The sequence below is a fragment of the Hippocampus comes genome, unplaced genomic scaffold (genome assembly GCF_001891065.2).
Source record: "Hippocampus comes isolate QL1 unplaced genomic scaffold, H_comes_QL1_v1.1 scaffold282, whole genome shotgun sequence".
In the NCBI taxonomy this organism is placed as follows: Eukaryota; Metazoa; Chordata; class Actinopteri; order Syngnathiformes; family Syngnathidae; genus Hippocampus; species Hippocampus comes.
Window position 1 is genome coordinate 115274 of NW_017806073.1, and position 23473 is coordinate 138746.

Below are 23473 nucleotides of genomic sequence, written 5' to 3' on the forward strand. Positions count from 1 at the left end.
TACATTTTTTAAAACATATATTGTGGCAGTCATAAGGAGCACACACGATTGACTGTAAACACGTCTTTATTCCACGACTGCCAACAAGTGGATCTATTCTGAACAAGGACAGATAATGAACAAGGACAGAATAGTGTCCGCCATAATATTTATTAAAAGAAAAATAAATACCGGTAAAAGTCGCGAGAGAGAAGCCCAACCCGACCCGAACCTGTTTTACTTCCGCATTCCTGTCGTTTTGGTCCGCATCAGAAACTGCACGTGTGACCGCAAGTGGAGCTGAGCTGACGCTGCGCCGGTGCTGTCACGCTCAGCGGCTTTGCACGTGTGACCGCTCCACAAAATTTGCTCCGGTTTAAAATATATCGCAACAAAATATTTCGGTGCAGCGTCGGACCAAATGTGTGCCGTGTGAACAGGGCTAAAGACTCCACCAGATGCCATCTTTATTGCCGTTGTACAGGTACAATAAAATGTTGGCAGAGCAAGCCTGCCTGAAAGCAAGCAAAATGTACATACACACATTTCGCCATGCTGGCATGAATGTACCGGTATCTTGAAAAAGATCTCAAACTAAAATGGGAATGTGGGTGGTTAGTTTTGCAAAAGAGACAATGAAATATGTGGCTCACTGATTTATATGTTATAATTATTTGGTAAAATCACCCTCGCTGCCAAAAGGGTGAACGTTGTGAGAAGTTCAGTTTTCAATGCTTTTCGTTAGTATGTTTTATTTGTTAGTTATCCTGTCCTGACACACCTCCAATTGGAGTCCGGTATTTGATTTGGCCTTCATGAATCCTTTAAATCCTAGCATTCTACACTGATGTTATCCTCTATCACACAAGTCCTATTTTCTGAGAGGATGGCAAATAATGAAAAAGAATGTCTGCAGTCTGAAAAACAAAAAAAGTGCTGCTTGCTCAGAACACGTTCGTTTGAGCTGAATGATGAAAAACTTAAAAATGCGGGCGCACCATCTTAAACTATTCATAGATGCATAAAGGCTTAAAGGGTAAATCTTTTGATTTAACACTTATAAAGCACTCTGACCCACATAAGAGGATCACGGCTGTAAAACTGTTGTCGAGTAGCTACAAAGAATATTAAAAGCAAAACCTTACAACAATATTTGTGTGTCTTTTCTAAATAATGTACAGGCATGCCAAAATCCCCCTTCCATCTCACTGTCAACACAACTTACAGTGTTTTTAAACTTTGTGTATGAACTCTCAGTATCGGTAAAACTGTTCGAATATGCAAATGCAGCATTCTCATTTTCCAATTTCTTCACAGCTTGTCCACAGGGCACCTTTAAATCATCCCAGGGGCCCGGATTATGTCAACAATGTCCACTTAACAGTCGGTCCACCGTCGAGGCTGCCTCCCTTTGTGGATGTCGGAATGGTTACTATCGTGGTGACATGGACAAACCACAGGACTTGTGCACCAGTGAGTCCCTCTCTGTCAAAAGTGTATACAAAAAAAAAAAAAAATTGAATTGTACAAAAAAAAACAAACCCTCAAAGCAGTGGTTCTTAACCTTGTGAGAGGTACCGAACACAACCAGTTCATATGCACATTCACTGAACCCTTCATTTGTGAAAAAACAAAATTATGACTTTTTACAATTTCAAGGTTTATAAAACGCATTTATTAAGAACAGAAACAAAGTAAATGAAATTTCAAGACAAAAGTATAAATTTTTTTTTTTTAATTTTACGACATACCATCACGACTGAAATTTCAAGACAAAAGTATAATTTTTTTTTTTTTTAATTTTACGACATACCATCACGACAGTCACACGTTGACCACTGAGCGAACTAAATTTCCCACAGGACTGATTGGACAAGCAATGTCATGTGATCATCTGCAGCCAGTGATGGCCAAGCGGGCGTGTCATAACTAATTGACATGTTGAGTCAGGTGTGTCTTAACCTCCATGGGAGAGGCTCCGTCGAACCCCTGAGGCCGTTTCACCGAACCCCTAGGGTTCGATCGAACCCAGGTTGAGAACCACTGTCCTAGAGGGAATGTAATGGACAACACTGCTAGTTAAACGTCTTACCAAATTTGCCATTTCAACAGACCCATCGCCAGACATCAGTCTTTTGGGGGGCATATGTAATGCATGGTTTGGAGCCTCTTTTTCTCTTTTTAAACCCCAAACAGCACCAAATAATGGAGTGTAGTTAATGGGGACCGGGACCGGGATCCGCCCGTTCTAAGTGAAAAAAGAAGGGTTTGCTCCTCCCCTAGGAATTTTTGTGTCAGTGTATATGGGTACCAGCATGTTTAAAATATGTAAACAGTGATTATACTTTACATATTTGAGATAAAGACTACAGCAGTACACGCATTTACTGAAATTTTCATTATAAAACCGTACACAGTAATTAACATTCATCAGCATTGCCCTCTGAGAGAAACAGAGACTTGTGTTACTCTCACTTTACGCTCTGACGGTGCAGCCACCGATAGCCTCCAGCTACCTCCTGGCCAACTATCCCCGCACAGCCGATGTGTTTATGATAAGACAATTAAACGGTATTGATGAGGAGGAGGTGAAGAGAGACTTGCTGCTTTTTTGGACAAACCCAATCCCCACTGCCCTCCCCTTCTCCCTCCCTCTCTCTCGCATGCTTGCTTTCGCTCTCTCCCTTGCTCTCTTTCGCTCTGTCTGTCTGTCTGTCTGTCTCTGTCTGTCTGTCTCTGTCTCTCTCTCTCTCTCTTTCTCTCTCTCTCTCTCTCTCTCTCTCTCTCTCTGTCTCTCTCTCTCTTTCCCCACCACGCATGTAGCAAACATAACAGAAGAGACAGTATGACAGAGAGAGGCAGTCGAACGATCATAAGAGTCAACAGCACGATGTGACACAAGGGAAGGTGCTGGGAGGGGCTGTGAAGATGCGCAGCCAATCAGCTCACGGGAAAAATCCACTCTTGCTGTCATTGGTCGATATTGCGCCGGGAACCAATTATGCTTACAGGCATGTATAAAACCTCTAAGTCATTCGACGGTTTTTTTCCTGAATACAACCGTCATGTACTGAAGGTGCGGCAAATGAAGCGCAATACACCCAGGGATCATTGTATAGCTTATTTTTCCCAAAATAAGTCATCGTTTGTGATTGGTTGGTCTGAGCGATGCACTCAAGGACAAGCACAACAATGAATTGTACATGCAGTTTTCAGCAGGGAAACCTCTCGAGCTGGGCGACATGACAATATATATCGTGAAGACAATGAATAACGTTAATACGTCAAATAAGCTTGAATTGATGGGAAAAAGCTTTCACTTTGAATCTGTATGTTGCTGCATTGCCATTAGCTGACAGACAATAATTCCACTCCAAGAAAATTAAATATACAGTCAAACCTCAGTTTTCGATCGTCTCTGTTCTCGACCAAATCGGTTTTCGACCAAAAATTTCGAGTTTTTTATGCCTTGGATTACGACCGAAAATCGGTTCTGAGCACACTTGAATGCACCACTCAACTCCTCTCGCCTTCCTTACACGAGGACGTGACGCTTCCTTGTGTCGCGTTCCATTATGAACAGACATGTTCAATAAAGATTTTTTTAAAAAAGAACGTCCAATGTGAGCGGACATGCTCAATAAAGATTTTTTTTTTTTAAAGCATCGTGATTGTTGACATTTACGCAAATTGGACTGTTATTTCTGCATTGTGTATCAGCCCCTAATCATGGCACCAAAGAAAGCAAGTGGAAGAAGTAAAGCGGGTGAAAAAAAGAGGAAAATAGTGCGCAAAACTATTTAATTTAAGAATGATTTGATAGCGAAATATTAATCAGGTGTTTGTGTGTCTGTGTTGGCTAAGGAGTTCGGCATGCCGAACTCGACGATCAGCAGCATCCTAAAAAAGAAAGACCATCTTAAAGTCACTGATGTAGCTAAAGGGTCTCGTTTGTTTAGCAAACAAAGGCCACAAATATTAAAGGAAGTGGAGAAACTTTTGCTTATTTTCATAAATGAGAAACAGCTAGCAGGGGACGGTCTTAGCCAATATACGATTTGTAGCAAAACAAGACAATTGTATGGACATTTGATAAAAAAGGATCCTAGCATTGCTCCTGAAGAGTTTGATTTTCAAGCAAGCAGAGGATGGTTCGAAAAGTTTAGCCCATTCAAGTTAGGACGGCCCACCGAGGGGCCCTCCGTCATCTGTCAAAACAAATCGCTGATGCACGTCGTCAGCTGAGTACATGTGTGAACATGTTATACATCTTTTAAAAGTTTTCTGTTTGGAGATTTGAAATGAAATTAGACGAACATAAGATTCACCTTTTTTTCTGTTTTCAAACATCCATACATAGTTCAGTGACAGGAGCACTTACACAGATTCTGACTGTTTGGGAGAAACATTCAAATTCATAACATTTTGCATTTTTCTAAAACTGTTTCCAAAACTATGCTGATACTCCACATGGTTCAAGAACAGCTACAAATGTACTTTGGGTGCACCTTTTTAGGCGTTTTTGGCGAAGTTGCCCTGAGCCTAAAGGGTTAGGAAAAGAAGTGGGATGCACGCCGTGATTTGTCATGGGGAGGCAGCCAGTTCAGACAAGGAATCTGCCGAAAAGTTAAAAGTTGAGTTTGAAAATCTCATCAAGGCCGAGGAATATCTTCCCCAGCAAACTTTTAATATGGACGACACTGAACTTGTGTGGATTAAGCTGTTCAGAAAATGGATGGAGGGATGTTACCTCGTACCGTAGCGTAGGGTTGCAGAGAGAGTCCATAGTTACAGCCATTACTTTAGAGTTTATTATTTCAAGTCGTAAAATAATTTGATCTACAATTGTCACGATGAGACAGAGCGAGGAGAGAGAGAGAGAGAGAGAGAGAGAGAGAGAGAGAGAGAGAGAGGGAGGGAGAGTGAGAGAGAGAGAGAGAGGGAGAGAGAGAGAGAGAGAGAGAGAGCTGTTACTTGAATTTTTATGTTACAATGTTAATGTTTATGTTAAAATTGGTAAAAATGAAACATACAAATGTTTGTACAGTATTTTACATATTACCTGCTCTCTTATTACATCTGTATGCAGTTTATGGTGTAAAAGAGTAAAAAATGCTTTAAAAAAGTTGTTTTCTAGACTTGGAACGGATTAAAATTTATTGCATTGATTATAATGGGAAACATGGTTTAGGTTTTTGAACAAATTGGTTTTCGAACAGCCTTCTGGAATGGATTATGGTCGAAAACCGAGGTATGATTGTATATTAATATTAAGGACAAGCGATTCAGAAAATTGATTCATATATAGTGAGTTTATTGAATGCATAGAACAGTACAAATGTGATTTGTTTTCATAATGCAGTCCTGAGTTTTGATTTTTACTTTTGAGATCTGAAAAATAAGTTTTCAAAATTGCATTATAGTAAAGCTTATCTTTTTTTATATTTTTTCAATTTCTGTCAGCAACATTAGTTTCTAGATTTGTTCAAAAATATGTAGGTTTACTTCTATTTACATTTGTTGACTTTATATAGCACCACGACTGGATGCATTTATCATTTGATGCAGGTCTGTTTAATGTCATCAAAAGGTGAGAAAAGGTAAGCAGTCACACTGTGTTGTATCCAGTTTTTAATAGAATAACTGAAATTATATTGTGCTGTATTATTATTGTGATATAAAACGGCTAGCATTGGTATATTTTGTAGATTTTTTTCCATATCGCCCAGCACTAGAAACCTATACACAGTGAAACTCCTCTAGAACGAAACCTGCATGGGCGAAAATACCCCCTTATGTGAAAAAATCTTCATGCATTAACACAATTCCCATTCTCCTGCCCCCCATACGACAAAAAACCCCCTGTTGCGTTATACGAAATCATTTTGTCTGCTCCAGCCTCGCGAAGACATTCACTACAACGAAGTCTTATCCAACAGCGACCTGTACTGCTTCGTTCGACAAAAGGCAACAGCAACCACCACACTGGTTTACATAGTGAACGATGTTTATTTCGGTCACAGCTGCGAGTTTCCTGGGCTCAACATACTCATAGCTGCTCTGCTATTGGCTTACCGAGCATCATCCTGGCCTCCGATTGGCCAAGAGGCCACATAGACCTCACTGTCTATGTGTGTAGATACTGAAGCTAGATCCGTAGCATCCGATTAGCTGCTCAGAGTAAATTGCTTATGGCTCGACGGACATTTACTTTACTTTTTATCATGCTAAAAACACCCACGGGACGCTTCGTAGTCCTCGATGGCCATAGTTAGCTCTCGAAGGCGAAAAACCTTACGCTAACTGGAGCGCTTCTCTCTCATTAGCGCTCCAGTTAGCGTAAGGATTTTAGCCTTCGAGAGCTAACTATGGCCATCGAGGACTACGAAACGTCCCGTGGCTGTTTTTAGCATGATAACAAGTAAAGCATTCGAGGAAACGCGCAATTTCTTTCCCTTTTTTTCTTTCTACACTGACAATATGAAGTGTCAAATAAGTGTGTGCTCATACTTATGTACTATTGGAATAAAAATAGAGTACACAAACGTTTGTGTGTGCGTGTACACATACGTTTGTGTGTGTGGGTGTGTGTGTGCTTACATCTGAGATCAAATTTGCTACAGTGAAAAACCCCCTGTTGTGAAAAATTTCTTGCTGCAAACATGATTTCGTTGTAGAGGAGTTTCACTGTATTGTTGATTTTGAGATCTAGCTTTCTATGTTATGGAACGTTCAGGGCAACATTTCAACTGTAAAATTACACCAGTCAACACATTTTAACGATTTTTTTTTTAAATGTCTTTTTTTTTTTTTTTCCATGAGAGATGCAAATAAACTTTTCTTGAAAGTTTTTTGTGCCGATTCTAAATCTGCCCTTGTTTTTTTCTCTAGCACATCAGGATTTCATAATAATAATATTGCAACAATAATATCATATTTAGTAATATGTATGAGTTCAGCGTCTGGTTCAGCAACAGCTTGAATTTTTTTTCTTAAAGGTAATAACTTCATCCCATATTGCGCAAGCTTTTATTGGTCAAAGTCAAACAGGAAAACATCTCAAAAACCTGAAATACTAGGAAAAAGATAAAGACATTTTTTTTTCAATCAGTGTCAAAAATAGGTTAAGGGACACATAAAGCCACCTCTGATTAAAATTTGCTGTTGACCAGTGACAGTGCTGCAGCAGAATGCCATCCTTTCATCTTCCACATTCCACTGGCTTTTCGGTGAAGTGAAGATCTGTTTTGAGTGTTGAAGGGGCTGCATTGCTATGCAAGACGAGGAGCAGGGTTAGAAACACACTCGCTGCTCTCAGCTCCATTGAGACGTGGTGGAAGTAGGTTGAGACATGAATCATTTCAGGCTGTCTCTGCAGCAAGTCAGATTGTATTTGTGTATGTGTGTGTGCATGCGTGCGTGCGTGTGTGTGTGTGTGTTATTGTGCGCGCATGCATGTATATAAGTAGTTTACAATCCCTCCTCCAGTCTCTAATTGTTGTGAGGAGTTGCTGGATATAAATAAATGTTTATTGGGATTCTGCATCTAAATTTGTTTTTTGTTTTTATTTTTTTGCAGATTCGGTTTTTTGGGGCATTGACAATGCTACAAGGAGAATTTGCTTCGTACGTGCATGTGTACTATCTTTAGACATGTGCACGTCCTTGCTGGCCTAGATACAACTTTATAGTTTTAAGGGAATTTGAAAGATGGTTCATGCACAGTTCACTCACTTGATTTCACTGTTGAAATCAATGCTAATGCTTGACCACAAAAGGCAATGTAACAAAAAAGACCTTTACCTGACTGAGTGGCTGTGATGCGATATTGAGGGAGGAAATGATGCAGCACTGTGCTGTGATCTTACCCAGGGTGTTCACTGGTGTGCTGATATGCGACTGATTTCGATCAGCATATAAATGAAAAACTTCCATGTCATCTTGAGATTACCTTTTTCCCAGGCCTGTGTTTACAGTTTTGCACTTATTTGACCCATGACGTTCGAGTTTTCTTATGCGGTAACATACAAGTATTATCAGACACAATTGCAGCTCATGCGTTTTGTCGTTCACTCAAAACTTGTGAATAATTGAAACCCCACGCTGCTTGTGTGCCACCACTAATCATCTCTTGGGTTATTTCTTGGAGGTAATATCTAAATAATATGAGAAATTTATTTTTTTCCTATAGGTGAAATGAAACAGTTGGCCACTAACTTCTCCTGACAACAGGGGAAGCAACTCACCCCAACAATGGCGGCACACACACAAATTGATGCTGAAGAAAAATCAGGTTTTCACAGTGAAAAGGTCTTTGGCGTCAAGCGACGCTGCTCCACACTCCTCCCATGAATTGCCTTTGTCTTTCATTTCAAGGGCAAACATCAATTGAGTTTTAGCCATTGCATACCCCAATAGTGAGAGACTTCATGTCATTAAAAGAGGCAGCTTTGTTATTTTATTTTCAACCAAATTAGATTTGATAGGAGACTGCTATTTCATTTTAAAGAGCATTTGATGACAGTTGATCACTGAGAGCCAAGTCAAAGTACTTTGTACACACAAAATGAAGCTAGGAAAAGAAAAAAAATAAAGGCATAGATTCTCCAAACCTAAAATGATTAAATACAATTAAATTTGACTGAGCTGTGCATGTTAGGAGTGAATTAAACTGATGTTATTTTTATGCAACACAAGAATGCCATCAAATACGTGCTGAAATAAACTAACACTATGTCACAGGAGAAGCAAGTATTTTTTTTTTCATAAATAGCTTGTAAAGATGTAAATGAAATGTTGAGGAGTGAACTCAACCTCATTTAAGGATGGTGGAAATCATAAGATCTACATAATTGTGTGCGTGTTTTTTTCAATTTGATGATGTTCTGTGATTTCTGTTGTGAATAATGGAGGAGTTGTGATTAATGAAGAAGTACACTCTGGGTTTAGTTTGTTTGTATGTTTGTTTTATCTAGCTCTCATAATCCCATCTCCTTCTCCAGGTGTTCCTTCAGGTCCTCGAAACTTGGTCTCAGTTGTTAACCAGACATCAGTGCAACTGGAGTGGCATCCACCACGTGACATCGGGCATCGTGAAGACTTGTCCTATAATGTGTTGTGCCACCGTTGTCACAACAGTGAGCGACGGTTGTGTCAGCCATGTGATGACAGCGTGGCATATGTTCCAGGCCGGAGGGGGTTAAAAGTAACCAAGGTGGAAATCAGCAAGCTGCGGGCCCACACGACATACACCTTTGACATACAGGTTTGTTTCATGACATGGTGCATATTGTTTAATTAATTGTTATACACAGACCTCTTTTTCAACATACATTTAAGTGTTGAAATGTTTGAAGTACTACTATACCAGTAGAATATTTTATTAGACAGTATAAATTGGTGAAAAAATATCTGGGACTCAGATTAGCTCAACTGCATTTTTTTTCCATTAAATATGAATTTAAGAATTCAGGGACCATCTTATGTTCCAATTTTAAAATGGAGCTTTTTGCCAAATTGATTTTTGACCCTTTCAAGGCACCATATGTCTCGCTCATGATCGACAAAATTCAGAGGTGACCCAATCGAATCTGTCCATCCATCCATCCATCCATCCATTTTCTGATCAGCTTTATCCTCCCAAGGGATGCGGGAGCCTATCCCAGCTGTCTTTGGGCAGTAGGCGGGAAACACCCTGAACTGGTTGCCAGCCAATCACAGGGCACACAGAGATGAACAACCATCCACGCTCACACTCACACCAAGGGACAATTGAGAGTATGTTTTTGGAATGTGGGAGCAAACCGGAGTACCCGGAGAAAACACACTCAGGCACGGGAGAACGTGCAAACTCCACACAGGGAGGCCGGGGCCGGGATCGAACCGACCTCTGCACTGTGAGGTCGACGCACTAACCACTGGACCACCGGGCCGCCTTGAATCTGTCACCATGTGTCTATGTGTAGTTGTTGCGACAGGTAAAAGTAATTACATGTCATTCATCTGTGTCCAATCACACACACACAAAACTCCGTCTGAAAGACGTAAAAATACCAAGGTCCAGTCTGCAAAGATCTTATCGCTTGTGTTTTCATTTTGTTCAATTATTTTATTTTTGTTTTTTCGCACCACCAATATTTTTGCAACTGTGCCCCGCAACGTCATAACGCTACACTATTGTCTTTTAGATCAACAGACGTCGAACTTTTACAAGATTGCTCGAATAAAATTTTCTGCTCATTAGGTAATTAAGGCAATAATTCATGTAAATGTTGAGGTCAGATTTCATATTAGTGTTTCTGTTTTTTCAGCATCTTTAAATGTTTACTTATTAGTTGATAAAAGTATGATGAAATGAAATATACATCCTATGAAAGCAATTTCTCTTGTGTAGTCTTTTAAAGATGTCATCTTAAATTCAGTCACCTCTGCTTTCAAAGTATTCATAATGAAAAAAGAAGATAGTGCCGTCTAACTGTGCACATGGGTGAAGTTTTCTTTCTTTTGCTATTTTGCGAGACTTTGCACACGTAGACGTGGGTGTTATGGGGCATTTGCGCAGTTTTGGGATGAAACATCTAACTTTGCTGGCCAAGTGCGGCGGCACCCCTCATTTGCAATAAAATCAGGGCGGTCGTAGCAAACACCAGCTTAACATTGCGGAAATGTAAATAGACTCGCTGGGGTCCATGCATGACATTGGCACTGAAACTGCAGATGACATCGTCAGCCATGTATGTGACGTGGGCAATTGACTGCCTTGCACCAACAACGTGTAAGTCTGTGTGTGACAGCCGCGTCACTCATAATGTGCAGCGAGGCATAACACGTCTACTAAATTCACAGCCACGCTAATCGATATAAAAATGGATATTTGTCTGTTTTTAGGCCAAGGGTAGTCGAGTTTCTGTGACCAAATTAGCAAGTGTGTCGGGGGTGCGGCAGCTCCGTGCGCCGGAAAGCCCAGTAAGGGGTGTCTTGGTCCCAAATACATTAAACTAGGCTTGCCCAGGCACCCAAATAAAGTCGCGCAGAGCGCATGGGCACCAATCTACCAAAATATGGCCCTTTATCTCACCAAAATGAAAACTGCATCACTCAGGTCGGCGCTTTTGAATCATGTGCACCAAAACCAGCAGACATTCAAACAGCTTCTCCCCCCTCACCTTTAACAGTAACTCAAATCTATAGTGGCTCTTTGCGAATTTTGCACACCCCTGGGATTGTATTACCGCACTTATCATTGTAGGTCCAGCTCCCCACATACTTGAACAACTGTCGTTGATCAATATTCCACAGCACTAGACACTTCTAAGTGCTCAAGGACTTTCTGCATAATTGCACACCTAGAGTTGTACAGTACTATAATTACTGCTACTGGTCACTTGAAAAAATGGTGCAACGATTATCTGCACCAACTGCACAACCGTCATAGTTAAGTACCGCACCACTGATCACTCTATCTCTGCTCGATGACTGCACATTGTCACACAGCTGCCATTGGGCAGTCCTACTGTCATGTCTTTATTTGTCATAGTTGCTATTTACTGCAATACTCGTGTAGTTCATACTAGTGCTGTCAAGAGATTAAAAAATGGTGAGATTAATTAATTATGATCTGTAATTAATTGATTGAATCAATGTATATTGTAATCTCATTTAAAAATTGCTGAGAAAAACCCTATTTTCGTTTTAAATTCATTACATTATTGAGCATTGAGGCAGATCAAAAGATTCACATCACAAAAAAATGGTATTGTAAAGTTGCTTTTTTTTAAGACTTGAACAGATGCAGTCCAAGCATTTTAATTTCTACTGTATTTGAGACTAATCCCAAATCTTACCTGCAACCTTTAGTTTCGACCACCAAGGGGAATATCACTGTTTTGTTTTTGTATATCTCCAAATAATTACAAAATAAAAATAAAAGAGAACACCAGGTCCATCAAAAATGCTTAGGAATAGCTTAACATATCAAAAACAGTAAGAACACTTTTCTGAGCAATACAAGTACTGAACACGGAACTTGCTTCAGATAATAAATCAAATAGACCCTTAAAGCACAGTGCTGTAAGTTAGCACTTCAGAAATAACACTGTTCATCATGAAAAAATAAAGTGCTGAAATAAACATCAATCACTTCTTATAGGCTACAGAGGACACAGCAGCTATGCCGACTTCATTCCTCGTACGGGTTGTTCTCCTCGAGTTTAGTTTGACGAAGAGCTTTGCTATGGCTCCCTCCATTGCTAACACTTTCGGAACTAACGTTAGCCGTGGCTGCACTCGCGACTGGGTGCTTTGCATTGATGTAGGAGGCGAAACTTGAGCTGCTTAGGTGGTAAGCAAACTCCTTACAAATTAGGCACAACACTCTACCTTTATCAATAGTGCCATCAGGGTGTTTTTGGAATGTAAATTGTCCATTCATTGTGCCGAGAACTCTCACATGTTCCTCCATTTTCACCTCTCCTCTCCTCACCGCTGCCTACTTAGCCCGCCCAACTCCAATGGGAGCCAATCAGCTTATGCTAAACAAGCCCAAACATAATGACAGCCAATCAATGTCCGCTTCAGGCTGTGACTGACAGTTGTTTCCCCACCCTCAACAACTCGAACACATAAAAAGGGATATTAGAAAAAGGCAACTCACCTACAGAAACAATAAAGTTAGAGATTAAAATTTAGATTAACACGATTAAAAAACATAACACGCTAAATATGACTGTAATTAATTATTTGCAATTAATGCGATAATTTGACACCTCTAGTGCATACTACTGGAGACAAATTCCTTGTGTGTTTTACATACCTGGCCAACAAAGATGATTCTGATGATTTTGAATCTGATTGTGATCAAAGTCTGTATCTTATCAAATCTTTCACAAGCTCAAGGTTAATTGGTAAAATGAAAGGTCCATGATACAATATATGCTTTTACCGGTAATCTTGGATGACTAACACAGCACAATTTTTTTGACAAAAGTTAAGAAAGGTACTTTTACAAAGTTCCATGACAAGTTCTTCAAGGATTATATTCAATGCTGTTACACGACCCTGATCGTAAGTACCTCATGTCTCATCAACAGCAGGCTGGATGTCATTGCTCAAGGATACATGAGGAACGAGATAACCATGCTGAATTTTGATTTCTTTTGCACATTTTGCAGGTATATTTTATCAGGAATCGCTCCAATAGTCGAATCGTGTAGATGCTTTAAGGCTGTAACTGAACTTGACCTTCAAACTTTGATCAGGAGCCAACTTTACCATCAGGCTTGTGTGCCTGCTGCAAGGTCACCTGTCTTGTAACTGTCACCTCAGTGTCCTTTTGAGCGCAGTGTGGGATTCTGTCATGGTGTGTGATTGAACTGTGGCTTGCTCATTTCTCCTCATAATGATTCCACTTGTCAGTTTGGTATTTCTTGATACGATTAAAAAATATAAGATAAGATATCCTTTATTTGTCCCACACTGGGGAAATTTACAGTCTACAGCAGCAAGATTGGGGGTAGAAAGAAGAAAGAAGAAAAACAAAGTGTTTGCATTCACAAAATAAATGTTACAGTTTCAATGTACACCGTTCAATTAAGTGCAATATAAATATAGATATAGATAAGGGGGATGTGCTATTTACAATTGTTTTTCACATCATTTTATTTTTTATTCAGCAGCCTGACAGCAGTCGGTAGGAACGAGCGGCGGTATCGCTCCTTCTTGCAGCGCGGGTGTAACAGTCTCTGGCTACCTAGTGCTGTCAGGGCGTGCTGGAGAATGGGAGGGACTGTCCATCATAGCTTTTAGCTTAGCTAGCATCCTCCTGTTGCCTAGTGAACTTGTGGAATCTGTTCACAATAAATTCACAATAATCTTGCATACACACTTTGATACAGACAGACATTGTATTGATGTGTCGACCCGGAGCCCGATCCAGGCCTCTCCCTGGAGGTCTGGGGCGCGCCGAGGCGTTCCGCCTCTCTCCCGGGTGCCGGCCGGAGGATCAGGTGGGTCGACACACGAAGAATCGCTTCTCTGTTGAACCGCAGACCAGGGGACGCACCAGTTGTTTCTTTAAGCTTGAAGCCGAGATCGTTCGAGAGTCAAACACAAATTGAGTCCAGAGGCCGAAGTGCAGGCTGGTCACAAACGAGTTTTATTCAAGTAAAACCCGGAGAGGTACAGATGTGCACATCAGGAGAACTCTGAAATCCCTCGGGATTGAACATGGTTTATATGGCGTTGCGAGAGGCCATCCCCTCAACTGCCATTGGCCAGTCGTTTTTGGTTATTCATCAGTTTTATTGGTATCACAATGCGTTGTGTAATTCTGATTGGCTAGGGCTTTCGCTATCATCTAGTTTATAATGGTATCTATAAAATGCTCTATGTCTTGGTTCTGGGTTCTAATGGTATCACAATATCTTTATTCTTTAAAATAAATTAGAGGCCCCTACCGGGCCTCTGTGTGATTGCATGTGGGTTTCAACAAGTACCATCCACGTGTCTACGTTTAACATGTGTCCTTTTTCCCACCGCTACCATCTCTGTTTAATCCCATAAGTCCTTTTCCCGGCCGCTGACTTATGTCTTTTTCCCCGGTATGCAACTGTTACCTGTGTTTGACAACCATATGCCCATTTTTCTCCAACTAGCTACGTTTGCCTACATTGAACCCGAAGTCTATTCAATACTTCATAAAAAACAGATACTACAGTATCTTAAAATGTCTCACACGATTTGGTTGAATCAATATAAAACCATCCTCATATTTACATTGTGAAATAAAAGGGCATTGATTTTTATCGGATATGCTCCCTGGAGTAAATTGGCTTTTTGAAAAAATGATGGATGTTCTCTATGGAAGAATGGTTCTTCAACTCATTTTAGGATGATAGTCGATTTGTTCATCTTTTAAAACCAATATTTCCATTGAAATCAGTTCTATGAGATGTGATTTTTTTTTTTTTTCGGTGTAAAGACCGGGATCATAATAAAACTTTTATTAGCTATACAGGCAATAGTTTTAATCATACAGTACTTCAACATTACTAATTATACTAACAACCTTAATGACGAATGAAGAGGGGTGATAAATGTTGCTGTGGCAGAACACCTCACCTCTTTTCAAACAGAACTGTCACAATAGTATGAAATAAATTAATTCATCAATTTATTATACAAAGCACACACAAACACAGGAAAGACGCTACCTTTTGATGTGAAAAAGCCAAAGCAGTAGTCTGCATCTTTGCTGAGCGTTCCTTCTTGTCAAATAGCACATAAAATACCATATTTTTGGGATGGTTGTCATGATTCTGTTTTTGTCTATAGTAGGTTTAATTTTTTTTAATAGTTTACTGTCATGGTTCTGTTCCATTTGTGACCAACAAGTGGCATTGGAGGGCTTCTCCTCTGGCATTGCACCTCTGTTGATCATCATGTCATTAGCTCTTTTTTGTTAAAAGGACTGCCACGCTGACCACTCACTGTCGGATGGTTGTGCTACTGTCATGGGTTTTTGTTTGTTTGCTACTTTGAGTTTTGGGGTTTTGGTCATGTTATTGATTTAGTTTGTCCAGTGTGCCCCTGGAAGTGTTTTTTGTGACTACATTTTGTTCAGTACACACTGCTTCTCCTGCCTCCCTGCTTTTTTTGGTCTTCCACCATCACGCCCCACATGACAGAACAATCCGACCAATAATGGCCCCTGCAGGATCAGAGGCAATTGATCCCATTACCACCTGGCGCCAGCGGTGCACATCCCACAGCCATCACCTGTTCCTGTCCAGGCGCACGTACTATGGCCACCACCCATCCCCATTCAGGCAGCGCGCGTCCTGTGGCTGCCACCCATCCCTGTTCAGGCAGCGCACGACCTGCAGCCGAAACCCATTCCCACTCAGGCAGTGCTCTTCCTGCGGCCGCCACCCATTCCTGTTCCAGCACCTCACGTCCTGTGGCCGCCATCTGTACCTGTTCCGGCGGAGCACGTTCTGTGGCCGCCATTAGTCCCACTTCAGGCGCCGCACGTCCTATGGCCGCCATTAGTCCCACTTCAGGCGGCGCACATCCTTTGGCTGCCATTAGTCCCTGTTCCGGTGGCGTACATTCTGTGACCGCCATTGATTGACTTTGGGACGTCTGGCGTCTGTTCCTATGGGAGGAGTACTGTCATGATTCCCGTTTTTGTTTAGATTGGATTTGGTTTTGTTTCATAGTTTATTGACATGGTTATGTTCCGTTTGTGACCAACAGGTGCCATTGGAGGGCTACTCCTCCAGCGTCGCAACTGTTGGTCATGTCATTAGCTCTTTTTCATTCTAATATTCCAAAACACATGCCTGGTAGGTTGATTGAACGCTCTAAATTGTCCCAAGGTGCAATTGTAATTGAAAATTGTTATTTGTGTGCTCTGCGATTGGCTGGCAACCAGTTCATGATGTGCCCCACCAACTGCCCGAAGTCAGCTCGGTTTAGGCTCCAGGACACCTGCCAGCCTCGTGAGAATAAGAGGATCAGAAAATGGATGGATGGATGGATAGTGTCGCGAAATCTGCATTAAATACAATACAATACAATGAGCTGCTTTTGACACTCACAATTATTTTGTAGCTCTAATAACAGCACAAATATGCTTGGCAAGAATGTAGCATGCATGAATTCCATGTTTTCCTCCATTTCTGGGTTTGTGCTCCACATGCCGCCCTCGTCATTTCTATCCAATGGGTGTGGTGATCGTCACATGCGTCAATGTGACAATACAATATCTTTATTAATATAGCGCTTTAACAACAGCTGCAGCTGCAACAAAGCACTTTACAGAAAAGTTAACTTAAAATAACAAAATACGATGTCACAACACATAACATAATGCATGGACAGTGGTAACCACTATTCCTGCATACGCCTTGTTGTTTGAAGCAGTTATAGATAAAAGAGAGAATCAAAGTGTCCCTGCACCAGTGGGTCAGAGACGTCATGCTCAAAACGTGCATGACGTCCCATACGTCTGCTACAAGCTAAGTTTGTAAGTAAACAAGAAGCTGTAGCATCCATTGATGAAAAAAGAGATTGGCTCACTTCTTCTGTGACATTTAAATCCACTTAAATTCCAAGCACAGGCTCTCAGTTCCAAATACGCATCCACGCTCCACAGCGACGCTCCTCTCTCCTCATCCTCAGCTCTGGCAGCCATCCATCCAGTTGCACCAACTGTTGTACCAACTGTCTAACAGTGGTGACGTCTTTACGAAACAAAATGGTGCAGTGAAAAATGCTACTCATTACAGGGGCAAATAAGACAAGTATCCCTGCACTGTCAAGTGGTGACAGTCAAATAGCGATGACATTTGTCTCATCAAAATCAGTGCTGGTACATGCATGCTGCCAAGAGGGTGCAACAATCAAGCACGGATTCTTCTTCTTCGACCATTAGCATGACCAAAACAAACAGAATAGAGTTCAGTTGCCAAATGTACTATGTGAATATAAACTGCACCAAATGAAAAAAAGAAAATCCGCTTTTGGTCCAAACCAAACAAGGGTACCAAAGGACTTTTCTGGGTCGTCCCCGGGGCCTAAGTAGATGCCCGAGCCACCACATCTGGCTCCTCTCAACATGGAGGAGCACTGGCTCGACTCTAAATCCCTCCTGGATGACTAAGCTTCTCACCCTAACTCTAAGGGAGAGATCGTAGGGAACACACCGGGCTGGAGAAGTTTGGGGGTGAGGAGTTCCAGGATGATGGTGTTGAACACAGAGCTGAAATCCGCAAACAGGATCCTTCCGTAGGTCCCTGTGCTGTCGAGGTGCTCAAGGATGTAGTGCATTCCTATGTTGACTGCATCCTCTACAGACCTGTGTGCCCGGTAGGCAAACTGAAGAGGGTCCAGCAGGGGTCTAGTGATGTTCTTTAGGTGGTTCAGCACAAGCCGTTCAAAGGACTTCATGACATCAGAGCAACAGGCCTATAGTCATTCAGTTCCGATGTTGCTGGTTTCTTGGGAACTGGGATGATGGTAGACTGTTTGAAGCAGGATGGGACCTCACACAGCTCCAGGGATCTGTTGAAGATTTGTGTGAAGACCGGAGCTAGCTGGTCAGCGCAGACTTTCAGGCAGGAGTGGGACACTTTGTTGGGCCTCGCAGAGTTCTTGATCTTCTGCTGCTTGAAGAGGCGTCTCACGTCCTGTTCGTGGATCTGTCGGGCAGAGAATGAGGGTGGGGATGTGGATAGAGTAGTTTCTGCTCGAGGTGGGAAGTGGGTGTGTCCTTTTCAAATCGGCAAAAAAACATGGTTAGTTCATCAGCCAGATTCTTATTTTTCACTGCTTGGGGGGATGGTGTCCTATAGTTTGTGATTGCTTTCAGGCCATTCCACATAGATGCAGAGTTGTTAGCAGAGAACTGTTTTTTCAGCCTCTCTGCATAGCTTCTCTTCACGATGTAAATTTCCTTTGTCACTTGGTTTCAGGCGTGTTTGTGCCCGATCTCCACTTCTAAATCATTGCTGTCTGTGGAACGGAGAGGTAGATAACACAACCATCTTCCAATAGCTGCAGGGACCGAGCGAAAAATGAGTATCGTCCTGTCTCGCTCATGTTTGTCTTGTCTATGTTCCTCTGAACGGGTTGTAACTGGGAATGGAATTCCTTGTGTGTTTCTTGCACATATGGCCAGCAAATATGATTCAGATTCAGATTCTTCTGGATAGTGGGGAGCAAGGAAGTGGGTTATCTGGTGAGTGTATTAGCTTGTTTACAGCTGTTGAGCTGTCAAGATTTTTAATTTTGCAGCCAAGGTAATAACACAACCACCGATCCCCAGATTGACTAGCAATAGTCAAACTTTTTGTTTTTTCATCTGACGGAGGAGACTCCTCTTTTACACTCGAAACAAGCCCTGTATACTTGCATGGTGAACAAAAGTTTAGGAGACAGGTGGCGCTGTATTTCATTTGAAGCTAGCATAACACATAACACAGTCCCCCAACGCCCTGCTGATCATCTCTGGGGACTTCAACCATGTCTCTCTGTCGTCCTCCCTTTCAACCTTCACGCAGTATGTAACCTGTGCCAATAGAGACAATAAAATTTTGGACTTGTTTTATGCCAACACCAAGGAGGCATATACACCCCCCCCCCCTTGGAAGAGCAGACCACAACTTGGTATTTCTCGGGCCTGTGTACAACCCCTTGGTGCACAGGCAGCCAGCTGTGACCCATATGGTCAGGAAATGGTCCACGGAGGCTGAAGATGCTCTGCGGGACTGCTTCGACACAACCAGGTGGGAACTCTTAAGCGAGGTTCATGGGGAGGACATTGATGCACTCACTGACACCATCACGGACTACATAAACTTCTGTGAGGAGAACACCGTACCCACCAGAACTGTGCGGTGTTTCTACAACAACAAGCCATGGATTAATCCCGACATAAAGGCCCTCCTGAAGGAGAAGAAGAGAGCTTTTATGTCGAGAAACAGAGAGGAGCTGAAGGCCGTGCAGATTCGGCTGAGAAGAAAGATCAGAGAGGGGAAGAAGACGTACAGGACGAAATTGGAGAACCAGTTACAGGCCAGCAATGTCACTGGTGTCTGGAGGGGCCTGAAAACCATCTCAGGCCACAACAGCCCAAAGACATTGACTGAGAAGGACAAGGACTGGGCAGATGAACTGAACAGTTTCTTCAACCGTTTCGACAAGACGTCTGTCCCTTCCCCCAACCACCGTACCCACCAGAACTGCGCGGTGGTTTTCCAACAACAAACCATGGATTAATCCCGACATAAAGGCCCTCCTGAAGGAGAAGAACAGGGCTTTTATGTCGAGAAACAGAGAGGAGCTGAAAGCCGTGCAGATCCAGCTGAGAAGAAAGATCAGAGAGGGGAAGAAGACATACAGGATGAAATTGGAGGACCAGCTACAGGCCAGTAATGTCACTGGTGTCTGGAGGGGCCTGAAAACCATCTCAGGCCACAACAGCCCAAAGACATTGACTGAGAAGGACAAGGACTGGGCAGATGAACTGAACCTTTTTTTCAACCGGTTTGACCAGACGTCTGTCCGTTCCCCCAACCACCAGCTGCACCCACTCTCACTGAGGACTTCTCCTCCCCCTCCTCTTTCAACCAGCTCACAACAACCCAGTCTGTCACCTTGTTACTGCCTGTCCGTCACAACAGAGCAGGTGAGGAACCAACTGAGGAAAATGAATGTGAGGAAGGCAGCAGGTCCGGACAAGATCAGATCTCGGCTCCTCAGGACCTGCTCTGACCAGCTGTGTGACATTGTCCAGCACATGTTGAACCTGAGCCTGAAGCTGGGCAGAGCTCCACAGCTGTGGAAAACTTCGTGCCTGGTCCCAGTGCCCAGGAACCCCCACCCTCAGGAGCTGAACAGCTACAGACCGGTGGCGCTGATGTCTCACCTGATGAAGACGCTGGAGAAGACTCGTCCTTGCCTACCTTCGACCGCTGGTGAGCTCGGCACTGGTCTCGCTGCAGTTTGCCTATCAGCCTGGCATCGGCGTGGAGGACGCCATCATCTACCTCCTCCACTCAGTGCTGTTACACCTGGAGGAGACTGGGAGCACTGTTGAGAATCATGTTCTTTGATTTCTCCAGTGCCTTCAACACCATCCAACCCAACCTACTGAGGGACAAACTGCAGAACGCCGGAGTGGACCACCATCTCACAGCATGGATTATAGACTACCTCACAAACCGGCCGCAATACGTAAGGGTGCAGAGCTGTGAGTCGGACAGGCTTCTCTGCAGTACGGGAGCGCCGCAGGGGACTGTTCTGGCTCCATTCCTGTTCATCCTCGCCTCCTCGGACTTCAGACACACCACTCCAAACTGCCACCTTCAGAAGTTCTCCGATGACTCTGCGATTGTTGGCCTCATTACAGAGGGGGACGATCGGGAGTACAAGAGAGATACCGCCGCTCGTTCCTACCTACTGCTGTCAGGTGTACATTGAAACTGTAACATTTTGTGAATGCAAACACTTTGTTTTTCTTCTTTCTTCTTTCTACCCACAATCTTGCTGCTGTAGACTGTAAATTTCCCCAGTGTGGGCCAAATAGAGGATATCTTAACTTATCTTATAATAAAGCTAAATGTATCATTTAAACTTACAGTACAATAACAAGAAAGTATTTAACATACAATGCTTCACAAAGTGCCAGAGATTTTCACTCGGACAGTTAACAAAGGCTCGACGCAGGAATAGATCAACTTTCACTGCCGGCAGGAGGTGCAGTTCTCCATGAAGCCACTCAGTGTGCGCTTCCACTGTCACCCGACCCCTGCAGCCTCTGCCGGCCTTTTTATTGATTGTGTATGCAAATGATAAGTAATACATCAGAAAAACACTCCCATCTTCATTTACATACCACACCCCTGGACGGCCCCATTGGGGTCACCCCTCAGTGGACCCCCAAAGACAAAGCATTCCCTTGGTACCAGAACCAACATCCATAAACTAACAGAAACATAGACATTTTAATGAGCGGTCTTTCCATGAACTGATACGTCTGTAACCTGGCTTGTGACCCTTTCTCCTGATGGCGTGTACGAGTACTCCTTCAGAGTACTCCCTTCCATCCAAAGTTAAATCTTCCTTTCCAAGTTGTCAGATAACAGGCGCCAGTGTGTCTACTAATGACAGTTAAATCTTTCTCTCTGAGATGTGGTCAGGTACCATGCGCTCGTGGGTCCCTTGACCTCAAATTCACCCCTGATTCTCTGTGCTTTCATTGTGTGCAAGATGTTCTGAACACAAGCATTTCGAGGTCAATCAAGCATGTAACAAAATGAAACTTTAAAACATGACAACATTGTATTTGTCTATTCTAACACAAAGATAATGCAATTATAATCTGGTGTGCTTCATGCAAAAAAATGTATTAAAATAGACCTGTTCTTCTGCCCTAACCATGCGTTTGACATGAGAGCACGGTGTAGACAGCAAGCTAAACAATTCTCCAATAAAAACACGAAGATGAGAATGCACCGTTTGATATTTCTATGGAAGACTTTCTTGTAAAACTGCATACAAACAGAAACACAACACGAATGTTTGTACAGCATCCCATTATGCATATGAAATGTAACAGAGAAGTCCAAAGCTCACAAAAAAGCAATCCAATATGCAGGGAGAGGATCCTATCAAAGCGATGCCAATTTAGCAAAAGGAAGCAAATTAACGAAACAAAAATAGGAACATCTTTTAATACAACCAACACTTCTCCTTGACATTTACATGCAGGCGACTGATAATCGTCTCCATCTGGCGTGGCACTGAAACACTTTGTAACACTGAACAAAAGCACTTCGACTTTGTCAGTGTGTTTTCTGCTTCGAGTCTGCATAAATATTCTTATCTTGGCACCATCGGATTATTGTGACAACAAGCCATAAGAAATGGCAAACGATTGCAAAGTTAATCCTTTGAAGCGTGCTGAAAATAGTTCGACTGGGATGTTATTTGAGCGGTGACATTTTTACTGACAAAACCACAAACTGCAGCAGATGGGCCAGTACAGGATGTCGTTTCCAAAATTCATACTTGTATCAAGCACTTATTTGCTGTGTTGACTTTGAAATGAATCGGCTGAAGAGTGTATTTAAAGCAGTTATGGAAATAACTGTTTAATTAATTACCTCACAGATGATAAAATCTGTCTGCGACAGCGATGTCAGCCAAGACTTTAGGAGTTGTCTGTCAGCAATGGAAAGCATGCATTCTAAAACTCACTGGCAGTTTCTTTTGATAGACCTGCATAATTTGATGACATCTGGTGCAAGAATGATCAAAAATCAAGAAATAATTATGCATATGTTTGACTGAAAGTGTTAATAAGCCACTTGTTTAACAATATTTGTATTTTTGTGGTTGTTGTTTGCAGTGGTGAAGGACTGTTGCATCATATTGATCCAAGTGTTTTTAATATTTTGTCCTATGTATCAAAATACATAAACCCCCTTCAGTGCAGCAAGCATTGCAGTTCAATATTGCAAAACATAATGATAAAAACTTAACACAAAACGGAGGATATTTTATATATTTTTTGAAGCATATTGGTGGGACACAGTTCTTGTATTGGTTAGTTTCAAGCTTTAGAGTGTATGTGTTCTTTGTGGAAATGTATTTTATCATGTTATCCAAGATTCAAAAAGCAAGGTTAAATGAACGTATATGTATATAATGTAAATTGCTGATTCTGTTACTATTCTACAGGCAGTCAATGGAGTTTCCAACAAGAGCCCTTATCCCGCCCAGCAGGTGTCAATCAACATTACAACTAATCAAGCTGGTGAGTGCAAAAGCATTGTGTCCGTGAGCGGATGTGTTTGCGGCCATCTGTGGGGTGTGCATAATCGTACCCTGGGGCACTGTGGATTATGTGAGTAAAGAGATGTCTCGGGGGGTATAGGAAATTGCAAAAGCTGCAGCCTTTTACTTCATAGAACATATTCTCGGCTTGCCA

General features: G+C 42.2%; 2 protein-coding genes across 2 annotated transcripts in view; both read left to right on the forward strand.

Annotated features, from left to right (window-relative positions):
• The window catches only part of LOC109530548 (ephrin type-B receptor 1-like), a 133719-nt gene that overhangs the window by 70580 nt on the left and 39666 nt on the right, over positions 1 to 23473 (forward strand). Inside the window, exons 6-8 of the mRNA XM_019894381.1 lie at positions 1297 to 1452; positions 8982 to 9244; positions 23224 to 23299. Of these exons, the coding sequence (XP_019749940.1) occupies positions 1297 to 1452; positions 8982 to 9244; positions 23224 to 23299 (495 nt within the window). The remainder of the gene's footprint in view (positions 1 to 1296; positions 1453 to 8981; positions 9245 to 23223; positions 23300 to 23473) is intronic.
• On the forward strand, positions 19122 to 20624 carry LOC109530551 (uncharacterized). Its single transcript, XM_019894384.1, has 2 exons — positions 19122 to 19146; positions 19882 to 20624. Exon 2 carries the CDS (start codon positions 19883 to 19885, stop codon positions 20576 to 20578), a length of 696 nt encoding a protein of 231 aa, XP_019749943.1. The 5' UTR covers positions 19122 to 19146; position 19882; the 3' UTR covers positions 20579 to 20624.

What these genes read in the sequence shown, in the direction of transcription:
- LOC109530551 (XM_019894384.1), top strand. Translation starts at nt 19,883, where the DNA reads ATGAAATTGGAGGACCAGCTACAGGCCAGTAATGTCACTGGTGTCTGG.